The 25,875-nt window shown below is 48.7% G+C and overlaps 1 protein-coding gene across 1 annotated transcript in view; it reads right to left on the reverse strand.

Moving 5' to 3' along the window:
- The window catches only part of VSTM4 (V-set and transmembrane domain containing 4), a 92,211-nt gene that overhangs the window by 35,669 nt on the left and 30,667 nt on the right, over nucleotides 1-25,875 (reverse strand). Inside the window, exons 4-5 of the mRNA XM_069460622.1 lie at nucleotides 20,299-20,406; nucleotides 9,047-9,080 (exon numbers count right to left, since the gene is read on the reverse strand). Coding sequence (XP_069316723.1) covers nucleotides 9,047-9,080; nucleotides 20,299-20,406 — 142 coding nt within the window. The remainder of the gene's footprint in view (nucleotides 1-9,046; nucleotides 9,081-20,298; nucleotides 20,407-25,875) is intronic.

Here is a 25,875-nt window from a genome sequence, read left to right on the forward strand (position 1 = left end):
TTGCTACCACGACAGTCCGCGGCAGAGGCTTTGCCAGGCTGGCGTTTTTGTCTGAGCTTAAAATGTCTATACGATAGCTGGTGAGATCAGGAGGTACTTCCTTAAAATTTAGTGGTGCTACACTGGGTTCCGGTCTTGGGTCATAATCATAATGTCTAGGAGACGTCAGTGGGGTGACCTCCCCAGCATCCACCCCACCCAGGGGTGAGGCTGTGTGTTTGGGTGGGATTGGCCCCAGCCCCTGCTGGGCACAATCTGCCCCCAACCTTAGTACATGGTTCAGGCTGGTCCACTAACAGGGAGGTGCGCAGCTGTGTTTGCTGGTTAGGAAGAGAGATGACTTGTTCGTGTAGGCCGTTTGCGGATGCACGACGCCAACCCCTGCTGGCACTTGTGCCTGCCCCAGGGGAGCCGGCCTGGCCTGAGGTCCCATCACCACCTGGAGGCAGCACTGCCCAGAGAAGGGCGAGGACCCTGTGTCCCTCTGGACAGAACTATCTAAGGTCCACCCATGGCAGGGTCCCCAGTTAGGGGACCTGGGAAAGTCCCTTCCTGGGCAGGATCATCTGAGCTGGCTTTTCTGTCACCTGGAATCAAAAGGTTTGTAAATGATACAGGGCTAGCCATTTAGCTAACGGTTGGCAGTTTCATCCATGTTTAGTCTGGGGAGACTAATTTGTGCCTTGAGGGGTTTTTATGAAGATTAGAAATAAATCCCATAAAGAGTTCAGCTGCACCAGTCCAAGCACTCTGTGAGCAATTAGGAAGGCTTGGTCCACAACCACTGCTCTCTCATGGAATTCTCACGGTGACCCTGAGCGACAGGGACAACAGGGAAGCCCATGCCCATTCTGTGGAGAGAGAAACATTCCCAGAGAGGCTGAGTGACTGGCCCAAGTGCACAAAGCTGCCAGGTGGCATGGCTTGACCCGAGGCTAAGGCTGTCAGAATACAGGGGCATGTTCTTTACACTCTGCCAGGAATCCCCCTCTCAGGCCTGCCCTGCCTGGCAGCTGTGGAAGAGGACCTGGGCCTGAGTGCTGGGTTGGGGACATGGCGAGGCGGTAATGACCATGGGTGTGCATGAAGGAGGTGGCCAGTGAGGCATGTGCCTGCACCTGCAGTCCCCGTCCTCACCACCCTGCTTGCTCGGTGGACGTGGCGGAAGGAGGGCACACGGTGTCCATGTGGGCTCCAAACCAGGCAAACAACAAAATGCTTGGGGTGCAGCATAACCTGGTTCAGAGTTTCAGCATCCACTGGGACTAAAGGTTCTCCCTCAGGAGGCAGAATGACCTGCCCTAGGCTCTGACATGTGTCCAGGAGAGCCCTGGCATGAGCTGATTATACCAAGGTCATAGTCGAGCCCACTCAATCTGCATTCACAAATCCATGCGTTTGATGCAAGGCCATTGGACCTCACACAGTCGGGCCTGCAGTTTGCTGCAGCCATCCCCAGCATCCGTCATTCTGCCCGCCCACTTCTCCTCCCACAGCCCTGACTCTCTGCAGCATCGGTCCCTTGCCTGCTTGTGTGAATGCCAACACCGTAAGCACTCACGGTCAGGTCCAAGCTTCCCAGCACGCCTGGGACGGTGCGCTGGCCCTGGAGCCAGATCGCCTGGGTGGCCACCCCTCCCTGGGTTGCTGCACTGCTCCTGGGTGAGGGGACCTCAGCACATGCTCACACTCTTTTTGTATTGGTTCCTCATCTGTAGATTGGGGACAATGACAGCCCGTACTCATGGGGCTGTTGTGAAGAGTGAAGAAGATGTTGTGTGTTCCATGCTTGGTGCTCTGCTCAGGATGCAGCATTTATTAATAGTGAAAGTGCAGCTTGGTTACTGTTACTAACGGGAGGATTGCCGTCCTGGCATCTGGCCCAGCCACCCTCCTGCTGCTCCGTCCTGCACCACCAGGGCTTCTCACCCCCACAGCCCAAGTTCTTGCAGCCCCCAGGTCTTCCCCCTGGGGTGCCACTCCCTCCCCAGCCCTGCAAGTCCTCTTCCCCCATCCCTTTTCACTTGGGACTCTCTGCCTCATCCTTCAAAACTCGGGGTCAGGATGGGGTCCTCTGGGTGCCTGGGCAGCTCGGTGGGCACGCCTAGCATGGAGCTGCCACAGCTGTCCTCCTCTAGGTCTCCCCTTAGACAGGGACCTTAAGGCACAGGCTGTGTCGTTTCTTCCCTCTATGGCCTTGCAAGCTGTCCCACAAAAAAGAATCATGCGGTAAGTATGGACTGAACGACGATAGAATCATCTGCATGGAGTTCACTGCTCACCAGGTGCTGCTGGAAGCACTTTACACAAACTACCTCATTTCATCCTCCAAATGATGCTCTGTGTGAGGTGTGTTGTCCCCATTTTTCAGAGAGGAAGGAAAACACAGCAGTCAGAGAACGGACTGGATTTGCACTGAGCCGCCCCATCACCGCAGACGGCCTTCCATAGAGGGAATACATGTTTTCATCGCTGCTGCTGTTCCATATTATAGAAAAGGAAGCCATGTGAGTTACATCTGTAAGTCGGAAGCATATATCTTTACATTCTCTCTGAAATCATATCTTTGCCTTCACTCGGAGATCCTGCATCACCTGTGAGAGTGGATACGCACCAGAAAAGGTAAGGAAAGCTTGGATAACTTCAGTTGCTACGGGCATAGGTAACACGGTGTCCACGTTAACGCCCCCCATGTGCAAGCACTGTATGACTCGACCCCAGAAGGAGAGGTTGAGCGCAAGGCCAGGAGATGGACCGGCTGGGAACCGCCTTTGCACGTGCCCGTTCCAACCTCTCCACAACCTGCGTGAACTTGCCCTGCGGGAAGGCAGGCATCCGAGTCCACGGCTGAGATGTTGTGGTGTGTAACGCTTCATAGCTCCATGCAACTGCTAGATTTCATTTTAAATCTGACTTTCTGGCCCATTTCGGAGCAGTTGCATACTGGCCGTAGAACTGCTCTCACGGCTGTTTTCCCCGGGGAGGGCACATTTAATCTCTCTCTGCGCTGGGACCTGTGTGCTCAGAACGCTTTGCCATGGGAAAGAAACGGTCTCTCAACCCCAAAGGTCAGGGCCACCCCTCCCAGAAGATGGCAACTTCCAACCTCAGGGATAATGCACATTCAAGATGAGATTTATTTTCCTTCTGTTTGAACTTCTCTCAGAAAGTCATGGAATTCCCTAGAGTCTCCAGGTTCTGCTCTGGTCACTTGGCAAGGCTCCCCTCTCAGTGACCACAGCCTCAGCACCAGCACGTGGCCTCTTCTGCAGGCCCTCCCCCTCCTCTGCCCGAGGGTTTCTGACCTGGGCATCTTGCCTCGGTCCTGCATTTTCTGCCCAGGAGGAAGTGGTCAGAGGCCAGGGAAGGGCTCCAGGGGCCCAACCACCCACAGCGGCAGCACAGGGTGGGCAGACAGCTGAGGGTGCTGGGACCTGGGAGATCCCTGGCATGACAGGGACAGGAGGAACTGCCTGGGCTGCAGAGGCATAATTCAGGCCAAAGCCAGGTGTACAGGCAGGAGTTGACCAGCTCACTAGCCAGCACTATGGCAGGGAATCTGGTTGCATGAAGTGGAACAGGAATGAGATTCTAATCAGAAAAATGAAGCAAAGTTGGTCGGAAGGTTGTTATCAGGTTTATGGGGGTGAGGCCTGGCCCCAGCAGGATCCTGGGTGCAGGTGTAGTAAAAGCAGGCTTTCCAGAGGCAGATCTGTGGGCCGACCCCACGGGAGACATGCCCAGGGGGAGAACTGCCACTCAGGCCCCCGACCCACCTCACTGACAGCGCTCAGCACAGCTGGCAGAGGAGGAAGCAGTGCCGGAGTAAGACTCTGTGGTCATCCCCACCACGAGTACCCCAGGACTGGGGGAGATCAAACGCCAGTGCCCACCAGGCTGAGATGACGTCTTTGCTGCGCTTCCAGCCTCAGCACCAGCTCAGAATGGGGCAACTGCAGGGGAAGGAGGAGGGGCCCAAGTCACCAGACGCTGCTTGCTAGCCACACAGGGCCACACACGAACGTCACGGGACGCAGGTCCCAAATACACTGGCAGGCTGACCACCACAGCTCTGACCAGCCCCACCCATCACCCAAGTCCAAACTGCCAGCATCACCCTAGTCCTTGAGGCCTCATGGGGACACATGCTTTAAAAAAGAAACAAACTGCTTTATTGAGGCATAACTGATGTCCTCATAAAATTGACTGACCACAAGTGTACAATTCAATAGTTTTTTGACTTATAAAGTTGTGCAACCATCACTACAATACAGTTTTAGAATATTTATGTCACCCCCCAAACTTCCATCTTGTCCATTTATAGTTAACCCTCACTCCCACCCTCAGCGCTAGGAAACCACTGATCTACTTTCTGTCTCTATAAATTTACCTTTTTTAGGCATTTCATACAAATGGAATCATATAATAAGTAATTTTTTGCATCTGGCTCCTTTCACTTAGCACACTGTTTCTGAGGTTCATCCAGGTTTCGGCCTGTAGCTGTAGTCTGTTCCTTTTTATTACCAAGTAGTACGTTATTGGGTGGATATACTAAATTTTGTTTACCCATTCACTTGCTGTCAGATATATTTAGATTGTTTCCAGTTTCCAGTTATTGTGAATAAAGCAGCTCTGAACAACTGCATATATGTCTTTGTGTGGACATATACCTTCATTTCTCTTGGGTAGATTCCTACAAGTGGAATTGCTGGGTCATATGGTAAGTTACATGTTTTAAGAAACCAACAAACTCTTTTCCCGAATGGCTGCACCATTTTATAGTCCCAACAGCAATGTACAAAGATCCAATTTCTCCACCTCCTTGCCAGAACTTGGCATTGTCTGTCTTTTGGATTATAGCCATTGTAGTAGGGGTGCAGTGGTACCATATTGTGGTTTTAATTTGCACTTCCCTAATGATCACGGATACTGAACATCTTTCATATACTTATCAGCCATCTGTCTATCTTCTTTAGGGAAATATCTGTTCAAATCTTTTTTGCCCGTTTTTAATTGTGTTATCTGTCTTCTTATTATTGAACTGTAAGAGGTCTTTATATATTTTGGAAACAAGTTCTTTACCCATTATCTGATTTGAAAGTATTTTTTCTTAATTTGGGGCTTATCTTTTTATTTTCTTAGTGGTGTCTTTGGAAGTGCAAAGATTTTTAATTCTATCAATTCTTTCATTTAAATCCTGTGGTTGGTATCACTTTCCCCAACTCATTGGCACAAAGATTTTTTTCTGTTTTCTTCTATAGTTTTTGTACTTTTGGCTTTTACATTTAGTTCTAAGATCTATTTTTAGTTAATTTGGGGGATAATGTGAGGCAACGGTCTCAGATGATGTTTTTATATGTGGGTGTCCAAGTGTCTTAGCACTGTTTGTTGAAAAGACTATGCTTTCCCTTTAGAATTGTCCTGACAGTTTTGTCAAAATTTAATCAACCATAAAGTTCAGGATTTATTTCTGGACTTTCAATTATTTTACACTGATCTCTGCTCATATGTGTACCAATACCTCAGTGTCTTCATTACTGTAGCATTAGAATAAGCTTTGAAAACAAGAAGTGTAAGTCCTCCAACTTTGTTCTTTATCAAAATTTACATATATAATCCAGAATCAGCTTGTTATTTTTAACAAAAAAGTGTGCTGTTTAATTTTGACATGTTTAGAGATTTTCCTGCTATTATTTTGTTATTGATTTCTCATTTGATTCCACTGTGGTCAGAGAACACACTCTGTATGATATTAATTCTTTTCAATTTATTTAGGTTTGTTTTATAGCCCAGGATATGGTCTATCATGATGAATGTTCCATGAGGGCTTGAAAAAAAATGTGTTCTTCCATCGTTGGTTGGAGTGTTTACTAGGTAGCAGTTGGGTCCTGTTGGTTGAGCGTGTGGCTGGGTACCAGTCCGTGGCCTGGTGGCCTGTTAGGAACTGGGCCACACATCACTGCCTGAGCTAGGATCCCACACCCTCCCACCTCCACCTCTCCACCCCCCATCCATGGAAAAATTGTCTTCCATGAAACTGGTCCACGGTGCCAAAAAGGTTGGGGACCACTGGCTTACATCTTAAATATACTTGCTAATTTTCTGTCTACAGGAAGTCTATCAGTTACTGAAAGAGAGGTATTGAAATCTACAACTAAAACTGTAGATTTATCTATTTCTTCTCAGATCTTTCAGTTTTTGCTTTTTTAATTTTGTGGTTCTATTGTTTGATGTGTGCACATTTAGGAGCTCTATCTTTCTGTTGGATTCATCCTTTTATCATCTAATATCCCCCTGAAGTCTATTTTATCAGATATAGTATATCCACTCCTGATTTATTTTATTGTTTGTGTGGTATATCTTTTTCCATCCTTTTACTTTCAATCTACTTGTGTCACTGTGTCTGAAGTGAATTTTTTGTAAACAGCCTATAGTTGGGTCATGTTTTTTATCCACTTTGCCAGTCTCTGATTTTATAGATGTATTTTCATTTACATTTAAAATAAATGGTATGTTAGCAATTTTCATAGCACTGCCATCTTAACATTTTTTTTCTGTTTGCTTTCTGTGGTTCTCATTCCTGTGTTTCTTTGTGTTACTTGAATATATTTTAAGATTCTATCTTGATTTTTCTATAGTGTTTTTGAACGTGGCTTTTTTTTTATTTGTTTGTTTTTTACAGTTATTTTAGTGGTTGCTTTGAGCATTACAAAACATACGTGACTTACCACAGTCTACTGGCACAAATATTCCATCCTTTGCTGGACTTTTGCTATTAATTTGGGTCACTTTAACTTTCTCACTTTTAAATAGCATTGTCTTAAACATCAGATGGTTTTATAATTTTTGTTTCAATCATCAAATATGATTTTTAAAACTCATGACTATTCATGGAAGGAATAGCCTACAGTATGTACTCATGTTTTTGCTCTTTCTGTTGCTCTTTCTTCCTAATGCTTCAAGATATTTTTTGTTTGTTTGTTTCAAGAATTTCTTTTAGGCCTTGTTTTAAAGTAGGTCTGCTAGTGACAACTTCTTTTAGTTTTCGTTCATCTGAGAACATCTTTATTTCCCTTTCATTCCTGAAGGATAGTTTCACTGGATATAGAATTTGCAATTAACAATTTTTTTCTATCAGTATTTGAAAAATGTGCCACTTTTTCCTGCTTTCCATGGAATCTGAGGATATATGCTTTAATATGCACTGTCATTCAAATTTGTCTTCTGTTTAATTATAAAGTGTCTTGGTGTAAATTTTGTTGGGTTATCCTGCTTGGCATTTATTCAGTTTCTTAAATCTATAGATCTTTGTCTTTTGCTAAATTTGTAGAGTGATCTTTCAGCCATTATTTCTTCCAATAGTCTTTCCAATACTCATTCCACTCTGTTTCTCCTCTCCTTCTGAAACCGTAATAATAGAATGTTAGATCTTTTTTTCCATAGGTAATCAAGGAATGTTCATCTTTTGTTTGTTTTTAGTCTATTTTGTCTCTGTTGTTCATATTAGACAAATTATATTGATCTGTCCTCAAGTTCACTAACTTCTCTGTTCACTGACATTTCACTGACATCTCCACTCTACTATGGAGCCTAACCAGTGAGATTTTACTTCTGTTTTGTACTATTTAGTTCTATAATTTCCATTTGTTGTGGGTTTATTTTATAACTTCTCTATATTGGCTGAGATTTTCTATTTTGTCATTTAAGAGAATTTGTAATTGATCATTGAATCATTTTTATGACAACTACTTTAAAATCCTTGTGAGATAATTCCAGTACTTGATTCATCTTAGTGTTGATCTGGTCAGTTTTATTTTCTCATTCAAAATGTGATTTTTGTGGTTTTAGTATGAAGAGTGCTTTTTGATAGTATCCTGTTAGGAGGCCCTGGGTCCTATTTGAATCTTTTATTTTTGTAATTGGTCACCCTGTTTAGGTTTATCATGCAATCCTGGCCTGTTTCTGTGGACTATGGTTCCAATGATCTTTTCATTTTCAGAGGCTTTATAGTATTATTTTGGTCTGTTTGGTTTATCTGGTGCTGCTGGGCCCTCCCTGCAAGTGCTGCCTGAAGGGGTGGAGGAGATTTCCCCAGATTGGGAAGCCAGATGTCTCTTGGTTGTGAAGGGAAGACTCAGGCCCACAGAGAAGAAGCAGCTTCCTCACTGGGCCCTTGTTGTGTCTAGGTTCCTTTTGCTGGCTCTGTAGGAGTGTCAGGCCTGGCAGGGGAGAAGAGCCTTCCCCTGGGGGTACTGTGGGAGGCGCTCCCAATTCCCCTCCTTGCTGGTGATGTTAGGCTCATCTGAGATCTTCAAAGGAACTCCCATCAGATCCAGGGGAGGAAGGAGCTTACCTGGATGTTTTCTGTCGCTAGGTTGGGGTAGGGAAACATGGGTCTGGGTCACCTTCTGCTGTGGGATGGGGAAACATGAGACGCCCTGCATCTGTGCTATTTCTCCAGTCCTGGGATCCAAGTCAGTTTACCGTCTTTGCCTACCTTTCAAAGTCCTTTGATGGTCTCTTGTGTTATTTCTAGTGTTTATAGTTTTGCTTAGTGGAGAAGAAAAGGAAGAAGTTGATCTATGCCATCTTGTCTGGATTGAAGTCTCCAATTTTTAAATGCTTTGAGTGTGCAGTATTTCCTATAATTATTATGTTCTCTGTGAGGAGCCTCCCGCCAGCTAAAAGTGGGGCATAGGACAAGTCAGCATGGATGAAGGGGATCAGGAGTGTTTGTGGTCAAAGGTATCAAAGTGCAAGCCCCTCCTAAGCAGGGGAGGGGCTTGCAGGACCACACCTGAGCCACCTCCCACATGCGTGTCTGGTAAGCATGAGCCATGTGCACTCTGAACTCTCTGGGGTGATAACAAGACTGTGGACTCTGCAAACATGCAAATGCATGCAGAACACATATCTTTAGGCTTATTTGTGGACTAACATGCAGACTTTTAGGTAAAAATACAAATTTAACCAATTTCTTAGTAATATCAAAAGAATATAAAATAGCAAAGAGCTCCATTTGAAAAACGGAAGAAAATATTCTTACCTGTTCTGAGGGCATTTCACCAAATAATGTCTCACTGTGAAAGGAAAAATAATAAAAGATGGTAAATCAATGCTACTCCACATGTATATGCTCCAGGAATTACCAGCAAATGCAGGGACCTAGGTGTTATTCGGGTGGTGGTGCTGTACCAGCCAACTCCCAGGGCTTCTGTACTTCTCTTTGTGGGAGTACAGCACGGACACCACAGTGAATTGATATTGTTCCAGCCCTGGAGCTAGCCAGGCACCAAGCCATACACCCCAGAGTTCTTGGTTACATAACCCAAAATGTTCATTTTTGGCCAAAGCAGGTTGACTTGGGTTCTAACCTGAAGGGTCCCAGAGTAATAGGGTCCCCCAACTTCTGAGCTCTCCCTGAGTCACCAGAAAGTCCTCTTGGGGCCAGATGGGACAACCTGTCTCCACTTAGAAGATCCTCATTATAAAATGGGGTTGCATTCTCTGATTAATGCTCTTCCAGGACTAAAAAGAGGCCCTTGGGAAAACAGTCTTGGAGCAAGGCATCCTTTTACAGTAGCTCTCCTTGAGGAAAAACAAGGGATTCTGGCTGCAGAGGAAAAATAAGAATACTTAGGTACTTTATCCAATAAGTGTCCAATCTAAGGCTCACAGTTCAGTTTACTTCAAATAGAAGTAAAGCCGATGGGAGGCCGAGGCAGCAGGACTGCTTAAGGTCAGGAGTTCGATCCCAGCCTGAGCAAGAGCAAGACTCCATCTCTACCAAAAATAGAAAAAATTAGCGGCGCACGGTGGTATGCGCCTATAGTCCCTGATACTCGGGAGGTTGAGGCAGGAGGATTGCTTGAGCCCAAGAGTTTGAGGTTGCTGTGAGCTACGATGACTCTGTACTCTACCCCGGGCAACAGAATGATACCCTATCTCCATAAAAAATAAGAAAAAAAAAAAAAGGAAGAGGTAAAGCTAAAACAATCAGGGGAGGCTGGGGTTGTGTGGTCTATCGTTGTATCAGTGGACCCAGCGACTCACGCCTCCCGGTATCTGTCATACCCACATATAAGCCCCCGCACAGGCACACTGACTGCAGGCTTGGCCACATGACTCGCCGTGGTCAAGGGAACATTAGCCAGTGTGTGACAAGCAGAGGCATAAAAGGCACCTGTGCTCTGAGGTTTACTGTCCCTCTTGCCACCACATGAGGAAGCCTGGCTGGCCTACTGGAAGAGGAGACTGCACGGATCAGACACCGTCATTCCAGCTGAGGCCCCAGAGCAGCCAGACCGTGCCTGATCCACCAGCCGACTGCAGCTGTGTGACTGACCCCAGCTGAGACCAGGAGACGAGCTGCACACGGAGCCCAGCCCAAGCTCTGACATGTGGGGTTGTGGGCAAATAAAATGGTTTTCTTAAGCTATTGTATTTGGGGTGATCTGGCATGCAGGTGACCAATGCAGGTTCCAGAGCAGTCCGAGAGAACCTCAGCTTCAGAGGATGCTGTATCAGTTTACCTGGTCCAACCCCCTATTTATACCTACGCTCTGCATTCCATTACTGAGCACCTACTATGTGCTAGGTAATTTATAGATGCAACAATAACCACCAGAGTTGGTATTTATCAAACGTTTCTTGTGCTCCTGACACTATTCTAAGTTTATTAGACGGATCAGTGGCCTTCAGTCTAGGGTTTTCACAGCCCCTGGGTACACTCTGGAAGAACAGTTTTAAGGGAATCAATTTCTAGATATTCATCGTCCACGGTATTCTTCCCTAAGAAATCGTTGCTTTGGAACATGCCTGTTGCCTAGCTGTATTCCTTCCCCTGCTCCTTTTTACCACCACCCTTTTCTATTCATAAACTCCAAGCATACCCCACAGGCATCCTCACTTACCCTCTGTTGACCTGTCCTGGAGGGAAATGTCAGTGGGCATCAAACAAGAAATGATGTAAAATACTGATATCTGTGTCAATAAAGCAAATGACTAATAACTGGGCACCTAAACCTTCCACAACAGGGGAAGTTGCCAACATTTTGCTTTCAACAGTGATTGAACAATGACTAATTCAGTTGTCATTTTTGATGACAGATCATTATGTGGTCTTTGACGTACAACTTAGAAGCAGTTTAAAGTACTACATGGTATAAGACAATTTCATCCATTCATGCCCCTTTGTATATTGAATGAGGGATTTCAGAGCTAATATCCTTAACAAAATAGGAATAGAGTTGGTGATGAATTCCACCCCTAAGCAAATTCATATAAGGACATATGACATAAAAATAAAATTTCATTTCAATAAAAATGCATTTCCAACAAAATTTTATTTATTATTTATCTAAATTTATGACATATTTATGTCATTTTGATTAATTTTATACTAATTTTCCAAAGCTTATTAATTGTGCAATATTGATAATTCAGTCTAAAAATATTTTAATACTTAGAGACCTACAGAATAAGGAAATGAAAAAATTGTTAATGTAAATTTGTACACACATACTATCTTACAGATAAGTATAACAGGGTGATCAGTACAGAACTTTCAAAACAAAGGATGTATTAAAGTAGGACAAGATTTTGTGGGGAAGTGAGTTGAAGATAGAATTTCAAGGAGAAAAAGGGACAATATAAAATTTCTAACAGCTAAAGTTTGGGGGGTCTTTCTTTTCTCAAGAAGTCTTTAAACAGAGACAGTCATTAAATTCAAGACTTTTAGATGTATAAGAGAGATGGATGTAACCATTTCATTTTTAAGATGTCAATATTTGTAATGCTCTGGAAATTACAACCTTTGTAACAATTTACATTTTTTATGAAAAAGTTTAGATGTTAACAAAAAACGATTAACGGTGCATAGTTTTTGAAATTATTTTAGGAGGTATGCAAGCAAATATGTTTGAAGCCCAAAACTTTGTACTCTAATCTTCATAATAACCTTGTCATTACTCCTATTTTACAGTGGAGGATGCTGAAGCACAGAGATTAACAAATCTGCCTGAGGCCACACAGCTGGTGTGGGGCTGAATTATGTCCTCTCCAAAATTCATATGTTGAAGGTCTAACACCTAGTACTTCAGAATGTGACTACATTTGGAGACAGGGTCTTTAATGAGGTAATAAGGTTAAAATGAGGCCACTAGGGTGGGCCCCAATCCAACATGACCGGTGTCCTTAGAGGAAGAGGACATTAGGACACAGACACACACAGAGGGAAGACCACAGGAGGACACAGGGAGAAGACGGCCACCTACAAAGCCTCAGGAGAAACCAACCCATCTGGCAGCTTGATCTCTGACTTCCAGCCTCCAGAACTGTGAGAAAACAGGCTCCTGTTGTTAAAGCCACCCAGTCTGTGGCACTTCGCTATGGCAGCCCTGCGAGGTAGCACACGTGGGAAGCCACAAAAGGTGGGCAGTCTGGCCAGAGCCCTCTGTGACCACATCATCCTGCGGCATCTGCAGGGGGTTCGTTCCAGCACCCCCCACCACAAAGGGTACCAAAAACTGAAGATTTTCAAGTCCCTTATATAAAATGGTGTAGTATTTGCACACAACCTACACACATTCTCCTGTATACTTTAACGCATTGACCGCCATGTGGGTTGTATTTAACTCAGGCTAGTTTTTTGTTGTTGTTGTTGTTGTTTATTTATTTCAGGATGTTATGGGGGTACAAACATTTTGGTTACATGTTATGACTTTGCCACACCCAAACCACGATTGAGGTGCGGCTTTTCCCCCCTACAACGTTCGCCGCGCCCATTAGTTTACCCACCCCCAACCTTCCAATCCCTGAAGGATATTACCACCGTGTGAGCACCTTAGTGTTGATCAGTTAGTGCCAATTTGATGGCGAGTACATGTGGAGCTATTTCTTCCATTCTTGTGATACCTCACTTCGGAGGATGGGCTCAAGCTCTATCCAGGATAATATAAGAGGTGCTAGAACACCGTCGTTTCTCGTAATTGTAACTCAGGCTAGTTTTAACCCCAGGGCCTCGTGAAGCAAGGTTGGTGAAAATCTTACTTGTTCATGTTCTTATTGTTACAATTAATATTGACAATTTAATTCTAAAAACATGCATTGCATTGCATATAACTCACACACAGAAAATGATAAAAATTAACAAATTAGAAAGGATTGTTTTGTTTTAGTAAAACACCGTGGCCCCAGGGGAAAAGTTTTTTTCTAATGTGACAATCAATGTGTTACATCATCTCTAGATTACTGATGCAAATAAATACTATGTAAATAGTTGTTAGACTAGATTGTCTCCTATTTGTATTATTTGTTATTGTTGTATTATTATTTATTATTATTATTTTTTAAATATTTTCCAGCTGCGGTTGGTGGAATCACAGACGCGGAACCCGCGGATACGGAGGACCGGCTGTGTTCCGCACCATTCTCATTTACCCAGGGCGGCTGACGTTAGGGCTCCTACAGATGTAGAAACGGCCAGCCCACTGTGCCACAGCGGGGCGGGGCAGAGCTGGGGCTGAGACCCGAGAGAATCCCCTGAGTGGACCTGTGTTTCGAGAGGTCTAGCCCAGGGGCAGCAGGGTGGGCAGCCTGGGGGGCAGGAGAGCAGCTGCGGGGCTCCTGTGGGGGGCTCCCTAAGAAGGGCCCGCCTCCCAGTGATGCCAGCCAGTGCCAGCGTTGAGAGGACACACCCCTGCCAGCACCTGCTGACAGTCCAAGGTCTCAGCCAGGTGTGTGCAGGGCTGGTGGTCCAATTAATAAAGAGAGGCTGCCTGTAGGACCAAAAGTGACTCTGGACACCAAAGGTGAGGCTTATGGGCATCCAAGAAATAGAATTCAGCGACAGCCACCTTAAGTGTGCAAAGCATAATCAGCGCTGGTTTCGTGACCGTGTTGACCTCGCTTGGCTTGGATTCCCCCAGACACAGAGACCCTGAGGCAAGATTCCAGGGCCAGGAGTGCATGTGGGAGCTCGGCCGAGGAAACCCACTGCGGATGGTGGGGACCAGGAAGAGCAGCAGCCCATGAAGGGCGTGTGACGGAGCCTGTCCCCACCATGGGCCATGGCCTTGCACCCAGGCATGTGACCTAGAGCCTCTGGCTCCACACAAGGCACCGTCCTGCACAGAAAAAACAACTCAGGGTGCAGCTCTTTTTAAATGTGGTCTTAGGATCTTTGGAACTTTGAGGCTTTTATAGGAAAGCCTGTTTCTCTCACCTCTCCTGCTAAGAAGCAGCAGGCCCTGGGTCACTCCCTGCCACCCCCACCTTTTCTCCTCCTCCCGAGCTCAGACCACTGCTCACAGCCCCCAGCACACGGTCAAACCTCCCAGATGGCATGTCCAGCCATCGCACCCTTGCACCCTCTTCTGACCCCCAGGCCTTGCACAGACCCTGCAACAACGGCACCTGTGGATGTTTCTGCTCTATTCACCGAGTGTTCTCCACACTCAGCAAAGACTGTGGCAGCCCAGGCACCACATGAGGTCATCGTACTTCATGCACAGTAAGTGCCCAGGGGCATTTGCAGAGCGTAGGGTCACAGTGTCCTCCTCACCTCCTGCAGGCCAGCACAGGCAGGGAGCCCTGCAGCCTGGAAAAGCAGCGCCTGCATTCAGCGTCCAGCCCACGCCCTGCCTGCATCTCCCCGGGGAGAGACGGGACCAGGGCTGCGCCCTTTCCTACGCACAGCCCTGTGCTCTCGCCACGCCAGGCCTAAGAGCCCAGCCCCTCTGGAACAGTCCTGCCTTGACAGCTTGGCAGGCCAGCACAGATGCAGGGAGGGACCGCTTCTCAGTCACCAGGCGGGGGCTGAGAAGGAGAAGCAAGTCCTCTAACTCCTGCCACCTTGGTGCAAAGGGCCACTTAGTGGCCCCATCTTCAGTGAAAAGCGCCAGCACGTGGCGTGGTCTGACTGGAGACCCACTGTCCCGTGTGGCCGTCGAGAGCCCCAGCAAGGCATCAAGCCCTCAAAATGTGTCCAATCCCAACGGGGGCGTGCTGGAAGTGTGAGACCACGCGCGGATGACGAGATCACACCTCAGTGGGAAAAGAGGGATGCAGCCTATGTCGTCCATGAGCTTTATATGCTGATCCTTGTTTGAATGATATTTTGGATATGGTGGGTTAAAAAAAGATATTAAAATTAATTTCACATGTTTTCTTTTACCTTTTTAAGATGACTACTAAACAACAGGCAGATTACACCTGTGGCTCACCTTGTATGTCTAGTGGGACGGCGTGAAAAGGACCTTCGCTTGCCTGAGCCGCCGGGCTGCCACGGTGACGGGGCCCAGGAAAAGTGGACCCCACACACGACAGGGGGCCCTGGAGCTGCCCACGCCCAGGACGGGAAAGGTCTCCACAGCCCCAAGAGTTAACCCTTGTCCTGTGTTACAGTGAGAAAATTTGGGGGTTCAGAACGTAATTTATTTGGGGTCTCAGAAGACCCACCTTGTAAATAAGGGAGTGTGAATCTAGGCTCTAAGTCCAGACTTTGTTTACCAGGCTACTGGGGAGGCTGGCGAGCCCCCGCAAAGGAAAGACGGGAGCCCATCGGGCCGACGAGAGAGACAGCCGGGCATGCGGGCACAGGCCGGCACAGGCCGAGGAGCCAGAGAGAGCGCCAGGGCTGTCCAGGTGTCTCCAGCTCTGTGCGATGAGCCCTTTGTCCTCAGCTTCCCCTCGTCCACAGCCCCCCATTCTGTGCTTTGTGCTCCCTCCCCCTGAGTCCGGCTGTGAAGGGACACAGCCTCCAGCTCCCTCTTCTTGTCCCTCGGGAAGAAAAGGCCTCAGGCCCTTTGGTTCATCCTCTCAGGGCAGCAGAGAGTGGCTCTCAGCAGGGAGGGATGGGTGTTCAACAAGCCTCAGGGAGTCCCTTCATGGAGTGCAAACTGAGCAGCGAGGAACTCACACACGTGAGTACTAAGTGGTTAGGCAACTCCTCTTCCTGCACGGCTCCAGTGTGCCTGAGAAAACGTACATCCAAAAGCTCAGACACAGGAGGCTGGAGGATTGTCAGGGCCACCCCAAAGTAGCAAGTCTGGACCAATTCCCAAAGAAGCAAAGGCCTTTGGAAACCAGTGTGCTTGAGGAACCGAGGGTAACTAAGGGCTGGGCCCTGGGCCACCAGGATCGGTGTCTTCCAGGGTGATTCAGAGCTGCAAAGGCCGTGGGATGAGGCTCTGGGCACGACCCAGAGCAGGGACGGAGATCCACAGCTCGGGAGGGGAGGCGGAAAGCATGCCTGTGCTTGGCAGGCACCATGTGGGTGCAATTAACCCCCGCTCATGCGAACGCTGAGCCCTCGGAAACAAAGCAGCGCCAGGCCTGGGGGAGGCCCGGGCAGCAGGAAGGCTGAGAATGAAGAGGGGCTGGCCTGCAGCTCCCTGGCTTGCAGAAGGGGCTGTATTTGTCTCAGGGTCCCACTGGGGCTGCATCAGGAGTGGGGCCAGCTACCCTGACTCCTCTCTCCAGACGGATGCTGCTGCGGGAGCTGGAGAGCAGCGCTGGGCTCAGCCCTCTCGCACACACGGGTGTGAGCAGCCCATAAAAACACTTATCTTCACAGAAAACCTAGAAACCGTCTATACAGCAAGGGTTCCTAGTAAGGCCGGGGTCCTCCTTGAACCAAGCTCTGCTCTCAGTGTGTTCGCCTAATCATATGCATTACTAGTTCCCATCCGGGTGACACAAGTTTGTTACGGTGCGGTGCCTTGAATGTGAGAGTATGGTCTATGTGAGTTGTAAGAGTGTTGCTGGGTTTCAGTGTTGTCATTTATGAGGATCACATGGCCTGGCCCACAGATGCCTGACTGCCCCCAAGGACAGCATGACCACCTGCAGCTGGCCCACAAAAGCAGCAGCCTCTGGGGATGCAGCCTGATGTGGACAGATGTGCCCTGTCCCTGCTGTCACTCTGGCACCTGCTGGAACCCGCCACTTTGGAATCGCTACCCATGTTCCAACTCCCTTCCATCTCTGCCCAGACACAAACAGTGCATGCTCCTCGGGAACTAGCTGGTTGCCAGGGTAACAGCCCAGCACCACCATCCTTAGGCCCCTCAGTGGTCATGACTTCCTTGTCATCATCCCCCTGCCCTCAGCCTCGGCTGCCCTCACGACTTTCTTTAACCAATAGAATGTTGAGAGAGTGACGCTGGGCCAGCGTCCAGCCTAGGCAACATGGAGCCTGCAGCCACCAATCAAGTAGGGAGATCGGGCTGCCCTGCTGGTAAGACACAGGGAGAGAAAGAGATGTCACCAGCCCTGCTGTCCCATCCATCTCAGAGATGGGCAGTGCCACTCCTGGAGGTGATGGCCCATCTGTGCCAGTCAGTGCTTGTCCCTGTCCCACGCATATTGAGTCTTCCTATACATACACTTGTGCTAATTTAGCCTCTATTTCAAGTGTCATAAATAAAGGATTATTTTTCTCTGAAATTCACACCTATCAAAAGAAGAGGTGAAATCCTAAAATTTGTCATATTGTGTTATAAATTACTTTCCTTTTATTTCTCCTTTACTTCTAGAGCATTAAATTGATTTGGGGGTACAGGTAGTAGTAGTGAAATCATTTCAAAATGTTTGTTTTAAAAGTGGGGTGTGGGTGGGACAGAGGTCAGAAGAGCTGGCTCTAAGGCCTCGCTACACAGAGCCGGAGGGAAGTGTGGGCTGGCAGGACGGCCGGCATGCTGGGCCAGAAGCTGCACCTGCGCAGGTTCCCGGGGGGACGGCCTGCTCCCGAAGGTTTGGCAGTGCTGTTCCCAGGCTCCGGGGCCCAGCTGAGGGGGACCCCAAGGCCACCATGCACAGTCCTCCATCCTCGGCCCCACAGGGTGGCTGGAAGGTGCCTGGATCCTAGGGCCGAGCGGGGCAGCTTCTACCCTGCAGGACGGCCCTGAGCCTGCCAAGGGGAGTTTTGCCAGACCACGGCCAGGCCCTGGGAGCTGCAGGTGCTGGGTGGAGCTGTTTGGGAGGAAGCTCAGCAACAACTGTCATTGAAGGATGAAGCAAAATTCCTTCAACAAGTTTGCCGCCCCCTCACCCGCCCAGTGGGCGACGTTTGAGGCTTGGGAGGAAGCTGGGCTTAAACCTCGCCTCTGCCCCTGCCTGGTTTCAGGACTTTTTTGAGCTCCTCGGCTGTGTTCTCTGTGAAATGGAGCCATCCGGGCTGTCGTCCAGGAGTGCATGAGAACATGCAGGAGCCAGCACGGGGCCTGGCCCGCAGCAGGTGCTCGGATGGAGCCCTGGACAGCCGGGGGCTTTCAGCGCCATGCACAGACACAACAAGGCCATCTGGGCCCCCTCACTCCCCCGCGGGGACAAGGCAGCTGGCATCCCCATTCTCAGGAGGCTCTCTGTGGGGCCTCCAGGAGGACATCAGCTACTCCTGTGTGCCCCAGTCTGCACTTCTGGGCCTTGCTTTGCTTCCCTGGCCCTGCCCAGGGCCCGGTGGGGCCTGTAGCTCAAGTCAGACTCTCTAGCACACCCCTGAGCCCAGGCAGAGGTGCTGTCAGAGCACACCCGGCTTGGAATGTGCTTATGTGGCTTCCACACTCCACCCGTTCAGAGCAAAGCAGCTGCGAAACAAACCCATTTGTCCGCCATGTGTTGAGCATCTGTCACGAGCCAGATTCCAAGGAGAATGGATCAAATGTGTGGTCCCTGCCTTGCACGCTCTTGAAAGGAGGCCCATGCCTATGCGTGTATACAATGGGCCTTGAGGGGGAGGCTTCCAGAACTGGCTTTGCAGGACAGCACAGAGACGTGCAAAGAGGCTGGCAGGAAGGGCATGGGCTCCAGAGGGAGAGACCTAGGCTGCATCAGCCCCATGGCATGGTGCCAAGTATGCAGGAGTTCTCTGCTGCCCCTCTGGACCCCTGTCCACCCATGCCCACCCTGCTCAGGCCCCTGGAGGCTGGCCTCTGTGCCTTTGTGCTCCCCTGCCCTCTGACTTCTGGTGGGCGATCTGAGTGGGGAAGAGAGAGGCTGAGGAATGCACGATCCTGGCTCCCTCCCCACTAACTCCCCCTTCTAAGGCCCCTGCTGGCAACACCTCTCAAAGCCGCAGCTCCCAGCTCTCGCACTTCAGGAACCTCTCCTCCCCTTGTCCCTTAAGGTCTAGGCTGGAAACAGCTTCCTGTCGGTGCTCATCCCTGGACGTGTGTCCTCCCTCCCTGGTCCCTTAACCTTTCCCATACCCTGGCGAGAATCCCCTCCCTAAACGCTGCCCGGAGTCCCTGTTGGAGTGGCCCCTCAAGCCGAGATGACCACATCTAACACTTCCAAGCTCCAAGACCTTGGGCTAATAGTGATGATTATTATGTATAATTATAACCATATGTCAACATCAATATGGGACGTTTACCAGGAGCTAGAATGTCTTAAAGGTTTTGAACATGTCTCTGTTGGTAACTTAGACCTCACAGCACCGCTGAGGCTGGTGTGCCGCTGTTTCCGTGTCTCAGGTGAGGAAGGAGAGGCAGAGAGGGGGCACACCGTCCGCAGTAAGCGAGGGAGGTGCTGTGGAACCGCCGTCAGTCCAATTCCAGAGCTCAGCTCTTATCCCGGTCACCAGGGGAGTGATAGTGTCCCCGGCTGTTTTGGAGATTCTGAAGGGGGGATGCAGGGAGGGCTCTCAGAGGAGACCACCAACAAGAGGTCTGCACATGCGAAATCGAGGCTTGATGAGAGGTGGGGACTCACGAGAAGGCTGGCAGCGTTCACAGGGAGGTGACAGTCACGAGAACCGCCAGCCCTGAGAAAGATGGCGTGAGGCAGGAAGGGGCTGAGGACAGAGTCCAGGGAAACAGGGACACTGGCCAGAAAGGAGATGGAAGGGGACACTCAGGCTGAACAGGGAAAGATGGGAAGGGGCACTTTCCAAGTCCTGCCTGCCAGGGGAACACTCACGGGAACGTTCCATCTAAGGAAAGGGTGTGGATCCCGTTTCAGAAATTCAGAACGTTCAGGAACTTGTCCAAAAGCTCTTATGTGGCAGAGCCATAATTCAACCCCAGGCTCATCTGACACCACAGCCTCTTTGGGGAGAATAAGAGCAGGAAGGGGCCGTAGAGACCCAAGAAGGGTTTCTGTCAACAGCGGCCACGCTGTATTTGAGCAGAGGCTAAGGAAACACATCTTCTGGCCCGCTGTGCTCAGCACTCACAGGTAAATAACCCCTGACTCACGATATATTTTTCCACCAAAGTGATACTTTGCCCGGCACCTTCCGCCTGTCTGTGGTCGGGCTGTGCTCACATCCCAGACATGACCTTATCGTTTTCTTACCTCTGGATTTCCTCTTGCTAAACACAGACTGCCAGATGATGGCCAGCAGGAAGAGCAGGATGCTGAGGATGCCGAGGCAGCACACGAGGGCGGCGTAGATGTAGAGATCTGAAAGGCAAGGGCACGCGGCTCAGCCTCGCGGGTGCGGGGGCACGCACTGGCACCAAGACAGTCAGAAACGGAAATTTGAAGTCCCGACACTACAGTAATCGGGGTGCTGTGTAGCGGTGGAGGGACAGACACATCAGAGAAACAGAACAGACAGCCCAGAGATAGACCCACACAAGTATGCTCAATGGATTTTTGACAAAAGTGCAAAATGACTCAGTGGTGGGAAGACAGCTTCTTCCATCAATGGTGCTGGAGCAAGTGGACTTTCACTGGCAAAAAATAAAATTAAACCTCACACATTATATAATAATTGACTCAAAAGGAACCACAAACCTAAATGTAAAATGTAAACGAAAAAACTTTTAGGAAAAACAGAAGAAAATCCTGGGGATCTGGGACGAGGTGCAGAGTTCCCAGACCTGACCCCAGAAGCTCCATCCACGTAAGTAAAACGAGAGAAAATTGATTTAATCAAAATTAAAAACTTTTGCTCTGTAAACCACATGAAGAGGATAAAAAATCAAGCTACAGACCAGAAGAAAATATTTGCAAACCACATATCCAACAAAGGATTAGAACCTAGAACATAAAGACTCTCAACACTCAACAGTAAAAAATAAACCAACAATCTTATTAGAAAAAATGGGCAAAACATACAGAGACATTTCACCAAAAAGGATATATAGGCAGTGAATAAGCACATGAGAAAATCTTTAATTTCCTTAGCCATTAGAGAAATGCAAACATATCCCACACACCTTTCAGAATGGCTAAAATAAAAAATTGCGTCAACACCAAATGCTGGCAAGGATGTGGATAAACTGGGTCACTCAGATGTGGCTGGGGGGAATGTGAAATGGTACAGCCACTTTGGAAAACAGTTTGGAAGTTTCTTAAACGATAACTCTGTAACCATTCAACCCTGCAATGGCACTCTAGGGCACTTGTCCCACAGAAATGGCAGCTTAAGTTCTCACAAAAACCTGTACATGTATGTTGATAGTGAAACCACTTATATTAAAGTAATGTAGGTCCATAAGGCAAGAACTGTGGCAGAAGTCTGATTTCTACAGAAGAATAAGCATAGCTAAAAGTTAACCAGCCACTCTGTTTCACCGCTTGCCTTCCTGCAATTGCTTACTGCCTAGGAGCCATGTACTCCTGACTGTCGTAAGATTTGTAATTGCTCCTATAGACAACATCACTGTTGTAAACCTAAAACTGGTCTTTGGGATATTTCCCAGACTCTGCAGGCAGGGAGCCGACTGACACCCACCACAGCAGTGGCCAACAGGTCCTGCGACCCTCTACCCAAGGACTGTCTCAGTCCAGAAGACAATTTCTGCTTCCCCAACCCTGTGAGTTCATCCCCAGCCAATCAGCAGACCCAATACGCTTACCCTTTGTCTGCCAAATTACCTTTAAAATCCCTGGCCCCAACATTCTCAGGGAGATGAATTTGAAAAATTCCTCTCGCCTCCTTGCTTGGCGCCTCGCGATATTAAACTCCTTCTCTGCTGCTACCCTTGCTGTCTCAACGCACTGGCTTCCTCCTGAGCCCTGTTGTGTGGTAGCGACAGCAACACAACAGCCCAAAACAGACACAACCCAGATGTCCTTGAATGGGTGATCAATGAAACGAAGTATGGTATGTCCACACTGTGGCATGCTCAGCAATAAAAAAAACTACTGACACACACAACAATCTGGATGACTCTCTAGAGAATTATGCTGAATGGAAAAAAGGGCTCCGCAAAGGTTACACACTGTACGATTTCATTTATGTAACATTCTCAAAATGACAAAAGTACAGAAATAGAGAACAGATTAGTGTGGCTGCCAGGGGTTCAGGAGGGGCTGGGGATGGGAGGAAAATGAGTTTGGCCAGAAGGGTCCCTTGCAGTGACAGAGACATTCTGGCCCTGGACTGTGTCAATGTCCATGTCCCGGTTGCGATACTGTACTACAGTTCTGCAAAACTCTGTCACTGAGAGAAATCAGGTACAGGGATCTCTCTGTACGATCGCTTGGAAATGGATGTTAATCTGCAATAACTTCAAAACAAAAAGTTTCTTAAATCTCAATAGCTAAGCCCTGTTCATATACATACATTTCTTAAATTCAACTTTATCAACGATCTGATCCATTAAATGCCCAAACTGCGCAGAAAGTGGGAAGGGAGGCCAGAGCATGATTTCAACCTTCTGGGAAGCAAAATGCTGCAGATGTTTGAACTTAGCAAATGCGTTTCTCTGCTGACTTAAATTTCTTCAGCCAACAGACACTTATTATCAGCCACGTTCAGTACTCTGCTAAGTACAAGAAATAAAGACGAACATGCAAAGGTTTTCTCTTCAAGACATCGGAGGAGTACGTGGTAACTATAACGATAGAACGTGAGCCCCATCCCAGGGACACATGGATGGACGCAACCCAGCCTGGGCAGGCTGTGGGGCTTCCGAGAGAATAGAGCCCTGCACTGAGCTGTATGCAAAGTAACACAAAATACAAAAATGTATAGAGGAAAAGTCATCGGCCATCCCATCGCCCTGAGGTCACTACTGCTAACATTTGGTGTACTTAACGATTTTCATGCATGCATTTTTAAATTGAGATCAGGCAGTCACACATCTTGCTTTTTATTTATCTCATTTTCTCAATAAGTTCTTTTCAGAAAATGATTCTGAATCATTTTTAAAAATATGATAAAAGTTTATCATATTAGTATACCATGAGTGATTTAACAATCCCTTACTATTGGCTACCCAAAGTATTTCTACCTGTTCCCCATAATAAATAATTCCATCATGAGCATTCATGAACTTTAACCTTAATGCACCTCTCACAGTATGTCCTTAAGATTAAGTTCCCAGAAGTGGAATTGCTGAGTTAACAGGAATGCACCTTTGTAAAGCCCTCGGGACATGGAGAAGCAGTTAGTTAAGTGCTCAAGCTGAAAAAGCAAGCTGCTGGGTGCGCTGGCTCCCACAGCAAGCCTGGAGGAGCAGGCCTGGCTTCAGGTCAGTGAGAGAGAAGGGAGAACAGGATGGAATCAGACACTTCGACTCTCCTCTCCCCGGTCCGGGCCCCAGGGAGGCTCAGCGCAGCTCCAGCCCTCCTGCGTTCAGGAGGTCAGCGTTTTCACCCAAGCTAGCTTGAGTAGGGTTCTGCGTCTGGTGACGTATGAGGCTGGGCTAAAATTAAAATGAGTAGAAAGTGCCGTAGGACAGGCTGCAGGTGATCACTTGCACTGATATTTCAGGGAGCGGGGCGGGTGGGTGGGAGGGAGAGTCCCCTACAAAGGGATCTGGAGCTGGTCGTGGAAGCAGAGAGGACTGGAGCGAGAGTTCTAGAAGCCAAGAGTAAAGCATTGCAAGGATTCCTTAGTAGCATCCACTGCAGGAAAACCGCTCCTGGAGGGAAGCCCGTCAGTGGGCTGCCAGGGGCAGCTGGACGAGAGCGGTCGGGGAGCGATGAGGTGTGAGGAGCTGAGACAGAAATAGAGAAAACTCTCTCATATGTCTAAAATTAAAACTGCTTTCTCCATAGATACCTGTGTCCCTAATGTGTGGGCTTTGTAGGTTAGCAAGGTGGAGCGGCCCACGAGGGGTCAGAGTTAGGACAGAGGCTTGGGCCTCCATTGAAACTACGTGAAACTCAGCAATGGGACTCTGGGATCCTGGACAAGACACTTGTTGACAAACTGGGGAGCAGAGCAGAGTCCACAGACCAGGACTCGGACAGGACACTAGGATGCAGGACTGGCCAGAAAACAGCCAACACATGGCCCGCCCAGATTCACGCACCGTTGAGCGAACTACTCCAGGACAGATCGCAGAGCCCTTCCTGGCAGGAGAGGACGGTAAACAACATGGTCGTATTGCCAGACAGACGGGACGTGGCAGACAGACAGGACAGGGGGACGCAACATCCACCTCGAAGGGTTGGCAGATGTGGGCCCAGAGACCAAAAGGCAGGACAATTTGGCTCCAGTCTCATTCTTGGAATGGAGAGGAAAACTGTCTTACAAAGGTTTCCGTGCACGGGAGCAGGGCAGCCCGATCCAGGCACACGCCTCTTCCTCTGAACTCGTTCCCTGATTTCAGGACTGCAGGAACCCAAGAGGGACACGGCTGCAGGTGACAACCGCACTGTGGCAGGCAATTGTCCCCGAGCGCCGGGCAGCACACGGTGGGCATCCGGGCAGCACACGGTGGGCATCCGGGCAGCACACGGTGGGCATCCGGGCAGCACACGGTGGGCATCCGGGCCCCACTCTGCCCGGGCAGCAGGCGAGGGCCCTCACGTGGTTCAGACTGCGGCCTCCGCAGCGCGGCACGAAGGGGGCTCTCCACAGGCAGCTGTGGCTCCAGAATCACAAGACGTCTGGCCAGTCCGGAGGGCACAGCTACCCTGCCAAGCACACAGGCCTCCGGGCTGTGGACACTCCCGCCTGCGTGTGGGTCCCACACACACAGGAACAGTGGTGGCCGCTCCGTTGTGTTTCTGAAGCTACAGGAACCTCAAAAAGTATCACCTTGCAGGAGGAGAAAATCCCAGAAAGAATATTTGAGTTTCCCTCCAGGAGGCAGCAACCAGTACCCCAAAGTTCTGATATTTTTCCTTCTGTTCCAAGCATTCCTTTCGCTGCATAAGGACAACCACCCTGCTCTGTCTACTCGAAGCACCTACTCTGCCGCCCCGGGTGTTCTCTGCAAACAAGGGTTAGACTCTGAGCCACCGAAGCCAGGGTCACCTTCTGCCATGTCAGCTGGTGCAAAGCCGCACCATGCCTCAGCTGTGGGGCCTGTTCTTAGGCTGGAAGGCTGGCCTGGTGTTGCCGCATCTTCCATCTCGTCCTAAAACTTTTTATGTAAAAATCTCTCTAATTATACATGTTGGCTCTGAAGTTTTAAAACTGACCCCAGGCCAAACAACACTTGCCAGAAGGCTGAAGCCAAATCTTCAGGCCCAAATTTAAGAAAACATCTGCGTTTAACTGAATCTGGAGTTAGCTTTTAAAATACCATATATTCCTGCACACCCACCATAATTGCAGAAACCGTGTTATATTCCCTGAATTCATCTGAAGTCTTTTGCCATTGGACTTCCAAAGGATGCCATGCGTGCACTCAACTGCAAGCAACCATGCAGAAACTGACGAGGCCTCCCTGACGCAGACGCAGAGCTGGCAGGCTGGAGTGGCGGCCCCCGCGGCAGAGAAGGCAAGACAGGGGTGTACAATGTTGGTGTGCCGGCTCCCCCCTTCCCAGACAACACGGCCAAGCCAGGACAAACAGCACCTGTTGCCTGGCAACCTGGATTCCGGCAGGGGTATTCTGTGCTGCTCTGAAACAGGGTGACCCCTGCATTCCTCAGCATAATCAAGGAACCCCACTTTCCCCCCACCACTGGATGAAGAGAGATATTGTCAGTCCTGTACATTTCCAGGGCAAATGCAAAAGC

Source organism: Eulemur rufifrons, chromosome 28 (assembly GCF_041146395.1).
Source record: "Eulemur rufifrons isolate Redbay chromosome 28, OSU_ERuf_1, whole genome shotgun sequence".
In the NCBI taxonomy this organism is placed as follows: domain Eukaryota; kingdom Metazoa; phylum Chordata; class Mammalia; order Primates; family Lemuridae; genus Eulemur; species Eulemur rufifrons.